Genomic DNA, 9,188 nt, shown 5'->3' with positions numbered 1-9,188 from the left:
CCTAGGTTTTAAAGATGATTTTTGAATACTTTTTAGTCGGTCAATTGACCGGTCAAAATCAGTCAATTGACCGGAAGAGTATTTGACCTCAAAATTTGCCTCTTATTACCTCATCCTTGAAGATTATAATCTTTTATATTTCAATTTCAAACAGAGGTAATAATAAATACGACAATTTACATACCTAACGTTTTTTCAAACGGTTTTTGATGTTACGAGCAACATTTTTTTATTTCCAATAATTATATAGGAATTGATTTTTTCGATTAAATTCACGTTATCAAAATTTACGTTATATAGAATTTAAAAATCCTGAACCTAAATTAAACCCTAATTTTTGGTAATCTTGCAGATATTTTTATCTTTTAATAATTAAATGTTAAGATATAGACATGTCAATTTTTTTCACGAACAAATTTGAGACCATATTTTTTACCCCCGCTCCCAGGTCAAAATTATATACACCATATAAAGGTAGAACTATACTTATGATACCCACCCATTATCATATCAATATTTGGTGCTGATAAAATAATTCCTGACCTACGTAGAAATAGCTTCACTCATCTAGACATAGTTTGCAACCTATTCAATAGATCTAATTAGCTAGCGATTGATACCTCTAATAACCATATATTTATATATATTAATAAGGTCAAGAAAAATCAACTTAAGATATATTAATCTGTGCAAGGGGTTCGTGCTCATAAGTTAAGTCGATTTTAAGATCCAAGCCCCTAGAAAAACAACCAATAAATAACACTTATATAATAAGTAATAGAGTTTCATAAAATTTAAATTAACCTATTTATTGAGTTCACGACTCAAGTTCAGAACTAGAGTCGTAAAAATGACTCTAGTTATTGCTACTTCGACACGGAGTCAGGATTACTCGACTATCTAATTTTAAATTTAATATTAATAAACAAAAATATCGTAATTAAAAATAACTAATTAATTTGAAATATACTAGAGTCTAGTCTCTAGTCGATCAAATTTATAGAACTATTTGTCCTCTAATTGTCTCAAGTATATAATTCCTATTTACAACTCAAGTTGGAAGTCTAAAATAAAAAAATGTAATAAACAACATATATCTTAATTAAAATTAATAATTAATTTGAAATATTCGTCCTCTAGTCGTCGTCTCAAGTTCATAAAATTATTCGTTATCTAGTCGACTCAAGTATATAGACATGAGTTCACAACTTAAGTCGACTTTAATTCATGACTTAAGTTCATAATTTAAGTCGCGACTTGAGTTCACGACTCAAATAACTCGAGTCGCGACTCAAGTTCACGACTCGAGTTCACGACTTGAGTTCACGACTCAAGTTTATAACTCGAGTCGCGACTTGAGTTCACGACTCAAGTTCATAACTCGAGTTCACGACTTGAGTTCACGACTCAAGTTCATAACTCGAGTTCACGACTTGTGTTCACGACTTGAGTTCACGACTCAAGTTCATAACTCGAGTTCACGACTTGAGTTCACGACTTGAGTTCACGACTCAAGTTCAAAACTTGAGTTGTAAAAATGAGTCGATTATTGCGACTTCGACTCGGAGTCGAAGTCAGGAGAACTCGACTTTTTAACAACACTATATTTGCACAATTATTTCTTCCAAAGATTTTTAGTGTTTTTATTTTATCAATTTATCCAACATAATAAATTCTGATACTAGTTTACATCGTGAGTGTCATGGCTATTACTGCTAATTAACCAGCATCTATTATTTGTATTGCTATGTTGTAAGAATTGTGTAAATTCTCGTTTATATTTTATTTTTAATCATAATTTACATTTTATTTTCAATGATAAATTACATTTTTTCTTCCCCTTTCAACAAAAACAATTTCTCTTTATATATCTTTTTTTAAACAATAAAAAAAATAACTAATTGTGTATTAATATAAATTGACATTATAAAAAATGTAACGTTATAATGATATAAAAAAAATGTTAATATAAAATTTTCACCGATTATATTTAAATACAAAGTGAATAAAAAAAATGTCACATTAAAATGATATATAAAAAAATGTTAATATAAAATTTTCACCGAAAGGTATAATCACTATTATTTAACATTCCACCCTCCAAAGAAATTCGGCTTAGGATTTCCTTGGATAAGTTGAGTGGTAACGCTATTGTCGTTCATGATCGCCAAGCAATACACCATCCATGTTCATGGTGTCTTCTTTTCAAACCGAACGATGGCGGTAAAGTAAAGGCAGCCCTTAGCTAACTTTGCCATCAGATCATTTATGCATGGCTTCGGGAATCTAGATTCCTCTCGAACAAGGTTTATGTTGTCTCAGCCAACCATCCAAAGTCGTCGTCATCATCGATTACTTCGATGTTCATAGCATGGTTCGTATTCAATTGACAATCACAATCTTTGTAATCAGAAGATCTATTGTAAGTATTAATGTATATTGTACTGGTTAGGCCTCGACGAATATTTCGGGAAACCTTTAATATTTTGAGGGTTGTGTCTGTTCTGACCACGACGGGAATAGTTGGTTAGGTTATCACCTCTATAGCAGTCGTTGCGATTATCGAAACGGTTGCGGTTATAGTGAAAATTATCGTGGCTTTGATCAAAACGATTGTCGTGGAAATTGCTGTGCCGTCTATCGAATCGTTTGTCGTGGCAATAGTCGCAGCGTACATCATAACGTTTCTTCGAAGTGCTATTCGGGGCGATCGTCGTTGATGAACTGGTGTTGCTTAAGAGATTTACCATGTGCGTGAGAGTCCTGAATGGGTTTTGTTATCACATAACTATTTTTGACTCTGCCCATGTGATTAACCTCTTGTATTCCAGGTGATTCATCCAAATGAAACAATTTCATCACGCCCTTGATGTCACTTGGCTCAGTGGTGTCTTCCTCTAGACCTAGGTCGAAAATATCATCTAGAAAGATTCTGGTTCCATCAGATAGCTCCATATATTTATGTAGGAGCTTGGGCAAAAGAGATATCTTTTTCAAGTTAAACATCTAATGATGATATCCCTTCTTTTACAAGAATGTTAATGTTATGGGCATACATCTATGGCTAAACATTATATTATATTTTAATTTAAAAATCGTTACATTTTCGCTGCAACACTTACTCTATATGTTGTATTGTCGTGAGTGATTGATAATATCTAACTTGAATTCAAATGAATCGAGTGATGCTAACAATGCTTTGGAAAAATCATAACCACAATGTGGGTGTGGTAATTTAATTAAATCTTAAATAAAACTTTCCATTTTCCCTTTATTGTTAATATAATAATGTGATAGCTATAAAGAGTTATTGGTTGAGATATTGACAATACTATGAACATTTGTTAATTTTCTAATTCGCTTTAATTTGGAAGCTTGGTATAATTTGCCAATTTATTTACAAGCGGTTTGACGCGTCCAAAATTTTCATTCTTAAATCTAATATGCTTATAAATGATTCACTATTAGAGGTCTGCATTGGACCCATTGTTTTAAAAAAATTTAACCAACCCGCCCATAGTTTTCAAAAAATATATTTTAATCTAAAATTTCTTACCCGCCCGCCCATTATTCTGAAATTTTTTACCCGCCCGCCCATTATATATAAAAAAAATTTTAACCCAAGCCCTCTTATAAAATTTAATTATGGTTTAATTTTTTAAGCATCTAATAAAAAAAATTTCGGCATTACACCTCTACAAATTGACAATTAGACCCGATTTTATCGTTTTGTTAAATTGGGAATTGTCTTTTTGAAAATATTCGGTTATTTTTTTATTATCTATAAAATCTTCATAATTTACAAATGAACATTGATGCCGAAGGAAGAAGGATGTGCCATTTTTGTTATTATATTTATAGATAGATTCGCAAATATTGCAGCGAATCCAATCTAGCTTTTTGTCATTGTCATCAAAAATGATTTTAAATTGTTTCCACATTGAAGATTTGAGTTTATTGTCTGATTCATTATCTTTTAACTTGTAAAAATTATTTTTTATTTTTTTAGATATATATACGTTATTCATAATATAATTTTAAAATAAAAATTAAATTAAAAAATATTTTTTAATTTTTATTAAAAATTATGTTATAAAAAATAAAATTTATATATTATATAATAATTAAAAATGAAAAGGGCAAATATAAATATAAACTACTAAAATAAAATATTCAATGCAGATTGTAGACTTAAAAAGATAATTTTAATTTTCAATATCCAAAAATGATTATTTATTTTAAGAGAAAAGTTTTATTACATTCCCATAAAAGGAAATTTTAATTTTAATACACAGAAAAATTTATTTATATTCAAAAAAAAGTTTTATTGTTGTACATAATATAGTTAGGTAAGTGTTCTTCATTTAAAAAAAACGATTGGTACAATAAAAAATTAGTTTGTTTTGAACAAAAATTTTAAATTTCTTAACCCGCTCACCCACCTACCTGCCCATTGACACCTAGAACCCTTCCTCTTCTTTTAAAAAGGGTCCAGATTAGGGTACAGCCAATATACGAGAGTTCAGGGTTCGAATTCATACAATGGCATATAATATTATCTAGACTGACGATTTATTCATAATTTGAAAGCGACTTTTATAGTAATTATTATCATGTTACTCTTATTAATTTGATAACTTGTTTTCTTATTATTTCGATGATTTGACAATTCTTTAATAAAGTATACGTTAAATATACGTGATAGGTGATATATAGCGCATATACCCTCTAACGTTGAGTATCAACAGAGCTACGCTAGGTTTTCCTCATTTCCATCTAATTGGAACAAAGTTAATTTGGGTATTAATTAAAAATAAAATATGAGGAGCCCTCAACACGTTTATGGGCAAGCCGCACGTATTTGTACGCTCAACTTTTCGAAGAAGTTGCAGACGTCCATAGGCTTAAAATCAAATAGGAGCGGGACAAAAAAAGAGCCTATGCCCAAGAACTGCAGTTTAAGTTAATTACTTTAAGGGTGGGTAGTGGCTGATTTTTATTTAAAGATTTTTATAGAAATTAAGATGAAATAAAGTACATACCAATTCAGTTTGCTATTAGTCCTAATTTAGAAACGTCCCATGATTTTGGTGATTAAAAATATAAAACACTGGTGATTTTTTCATTTGAAATATCTTTCCTTTATCCTGAAGAGTTTTTTAATGAACTTTTTGCAGTTATTTAATTTAATGAATTGTTTCATATTTAAATTTAACTCCATTATATCTTTTATGGTCTTATAGTACCAGAGGGATTTGTATTTTGTATATTCTTTTCTATTATAGGTGTAAAGCCAAGTAATAACATCATGGACAAGATTTTGATCTGAGTTTCTTATGATATGGGCCAGAAATTGAATACGGCGTTTCCTCAGGGTGATGTGTATCGGAGTATGCTTAGATGCTCTCTATAAATTGTTGTTTGATATAACCTTCGGATAAAAAATTCCATTTATGATTCTAAGGCAGTTATTTATGAAGGATTGGAGTCTCCTATTTTCTGTTTTGTTAAATACCCATAAGTCCCATCCAAAAAGTAATATGGGGATGATTGTAGAATTGAAGATTCTAAGTCTGGTGTGAACAGAGATCTCTTTCGTCTTCAATAACTTCATATACTTGTAAAAAGCCCCTTTTGCCTTTTGTATTCTGGTTTTCATCTCTTCTTTACAACAGCCCTTGTTATCCAAAAGTACGCCTAGATATTTTATTTTTCTACTACCTAAAAGATATTGCCATCAATTATGATACTTGGATTCTGGGCAGCACTCGGGGAAGGAAGAATAACTGTTTTATTAAAATTGAATTTTAAACCCATTTTTAGACTTAAGTTTACTAATAGGTGTTATATATTTTCCGTTTCTTTAATACTTAAGGACACTACAGCGATGTCATCTGCGTATGATATTATTCTGTTCTCTAGATGTAACTTTGAATTGGAGCTTAGATCCATTAAACATGCAGCTCCTGAAACTTCTTTAATAATTTTATGCATTATAATATTGAACAGTAAAGGTGAAAGTACGCATCCTTGTTTTACGCCTTTCTTTATCTTAAAGGGGGGGGGGGTATCTTATTGTTAATTTTTATACAGCCGGTGAGATTCGTATAATGGTTTTTTATTATGTGGATTATGTTTGATTCAATCTCGCATTCCAACAATGTCTTCCAAAGAGCATCATGATTTACATTGTTAAACGCTCTACTGAAATCAACATAAGATGAGGTAGGCGTTAATTTTGTATTTCCAACATTTTTGTATTATTATTTTTAGTGCTAAAATTAGTTCTAGCATATTTCTCTTTGGCCTGTAGGCACAAATATATTTCGGAAGTAAGGTTGGCCGAGATGACAAAATTCTGTTCTTTATCAGAACCATGAATATTTTAGAAACAGTAAATGTTAGGGCAATAGCCCGATAATCTTTGAAGCTTTTTGGGTCTTTTATTTTGGGAAAATTACATAATAAAGAGATATTACATTCTTTAGGAGTTTCGCCACTATCCCAGATTTTGTTAAAGAGGGGTAATAGATAGGAAGATATAGTGTTTGATGCACTTTTTAGATGTTCGGCAGTTATTTCGTCAAGCCCAGGAGCTTTATTATTATTACATAGTTTAGTGATAGCTTTCTTTATTTCATCGGTGGAAAAACCAGACGGAGGCGGGATTGAGCGTACGCTTGTGCTTGTTTGGCAGAAGGCTTTTCTTGAGTCAAAGACCCTCATATAGTAATCTACCCATAAAGCTAATTGTTCATCTTGTTTTCCGTTTTTTAGAACTAGAGATGGGATTTTTTTAAAACTGTAGGGTTTACAAAAATAGTTCAGTTTGTTATATGCATCATATATTCTATTGTCCTTCATATCTTTATCTATTTCAAAAGCTTTCTTAGCAATGTATGTCCTTCTATCACTCCTCAAACGTTTTTGTATGTCCTTCCATAAGTCTTTGTTTAAAATATTTCCTTCTCTAAGTTGATTTATTTTGATTACTGTCTCGTTTGTTATCCATTCCTTCCTTAGAAAGATATTCACATTTGGTAGTGTATTGTGTGACTCTATGATGTTTCTTTTAAAAAGATTCCAAACAGCATTTACATTTCTATTTTCGGTCGTATTTAAAAAAATGTCTCTTTTCCTTTTTAACGCTTGATCTAGTATTTGTAGATTTTCGTGTGAATGTGCCTTTATTTGTTTTCTTGGAAGTATGGGTTTAAGAGAGTTTACTCTGTAGCCTAGTGTATTTGGGCTATTTTTGTGATGATATTTCCATATATTTTTTACAAACATCTTTGCGACTACCAATCTATGATCTGATAATTTGATGTTCGTGGACACTTTAACATCCTCGAACCATTCATGGATATTTGATATGAAAAAATCTATTTGAGATTTTTGATTAGCTCTCATGAAAGTAAACGTGTTTATCTCGTTATGATTGAAAAAGGTGTTCACTATTTTCAGATTTTTGGTTCTGCAAAAATCCAGTAATCTGATGCTATCCTCCTTATTGATTTGCTGCATGCTGGCACTTCCAATAATATTATTATCATATTCCTCGTTTTTGCCAATTCTCAAGTCTCCTAAGATTATGATATTATACCTCAAAGGCAGGGAATTTATTAGAGTAATTATTTCGTTAATGTAGTCGAGTCTCTCTTTCCTCTTTGGTGGGGCTTACAAATATACTAAAATTGTGGGTCTGAATTTTGTATTCAGATACAGGAGTCCACATCTTTCTGATATAGGTACAAAATTAATTATTGATTTTTGTATTCGTCTGCTTGTTAGGAAAGCTATTCCTGACCAGCTATTAAGGGTGATACCAGAACAAAACAACTTATATTCATTAAAGTCAGCCGTAGTATTTCCTGGATTATGAGTCTCCTGAATGCCAATGATGTCTAATTTCATGGACGCATAATCTCTTAGTAGCACTACTAGTTTATTATTCAAACCATTAATATTAAGGGACCCAATAAGTAATTTACCGTACACTGTGTTCTCCATATCAGTTAACGCTTGAAACTAAAAAAGATTTAACAAAGCAGATTTAAAATTTGACGAACAAAATTTAAAAAAAAAATTTTTTAAAGCAGAAATACGTGTATGTTATAAATCAAAAGTATACACTCTAATATATTAACTATTTGACAATGAAAATCACATTCCAACTATACAAAAGGTATGATTATCCCCTTAAAAATTTTCTTACGATAAATGACTTTATTACGTTTTCCTATTTTTTTGACTCTTAAAGTCTATAAATTAAGAAAAAGAAAAATTTACCTCAGTTTCAGTATATTTCGGTTTGCAATAAGGTGAGAGTTGGTAAAACAAAGAACGTGTTTAACTTGATTGTAGTAAAATTAAAAATTGAAAATAATTGTAAAATTGAAAAATAATTGGAAAAATAATAGAGTGTTATATTGGGCTTGTGTTTTATAAAGTAGGACTAAAATAATAATATGGGAGAAAAAGTTGGTGAGATTTCTTTATTTCTATATATTTTTCCATATATTTTTTCTATATATTTTTGTAATATAGTTAATAATAAATCATGTTTAAAAGAAAAGATTTTTCCTTTCAATCCAATACGCTAAAATTTAAATAAATGAAAATAAATGAAATAGAGACATGTAAAAATAAATAATATAAGCTATCAACAAAGTATTTGAGAGAAATTGGAATAATAATAATGAAAATTTTATCAGGGACAAGAGAAAGAAAACATTAGTCACTGGCACCTAAAGTATAAGAATATAATCACAATCATTTTTTTAAAAAAAAAAAAAATTTTTCCGGCGTCGAAGAGGCGCCTAAAAGGCAATTTATTTAAAAAGAGGGAACTTATTAAGTAACAAAAATATGGATAATATTGTGATTGATCTCCCATTACCAATATAGCCAACAATCGTTAAAGTTATAATGTTGCTATGCTAATGTATTATAATGTCGTATATACTTGGTGTATAAGATAGCCAAAAAAAATTTAAGATATGTTTTATGTAATGTTATGTTATTAGTTTAGATAAGTAGAGCATACCTGAAAGATACCTTATATGCTAATATAATATTTAAGATCAAAAGATCACTATTAAGAAAAAGACAGAACAGAAATTAAGGTTACAATGTATATGCTGACCAGATCAAAAGTTTAAATTTATGCCATAATGTGTTATGAAATG

The 9,188-nt window shown here is 30.0% G+C and overlaps 1 protein-coding gene across 1 annotated transcript; it reads right to left on the bottom strand.

The window, feature by feature from the left end:
- Nucleotides 1-6,210: 6,210 nt before the first annotated feature.
- LOC135924405 (uncharacterized) lies at nucleotides 6,211-8,010 on the bottom strand. Its single transcript, XM_065459462.1, has 2 exons — nucleotides 7,808-8,010; nucleotides 6,211-7,603 (listed from the first exon to the last, which is right to left on the bottom strand). The coding sequence occupies exons 1-2, from the start codon at nucleotides 8,008-8,010 to the stop codon at nucleotides 6,211-6,213; spliced, it is 1,596 nt and encodes a 531-aa protein (XP_065315534.1).
- Nucleotides 8,011-9,188: the final 1,178 nt, after the last annotated feature.

The sequence above is a fragment of the Gordionus sp. m RMFG-2023 genome, chromosome 2 (genome assembly GCF_954871325.1).
Source record: "Gordionus sp. m RMFG-2023 chromosome 2, tfGorSpeb1-WG-v2, whole genome shotgun sequence".
In the NCBI taxonomy this organism is placed as follows: Eukaryota; Metazoa; Nematomorpha; class Gordioida; order Chordodea; family Parachordodidae; genus Gordionus; species Gordionus sp. m RMFG-2023.
The sequence above is the reverse complement of the archived record's forward strand: the minus strand, read 5'-3'. Positions and strand labels throughout refer to the sequence as shown.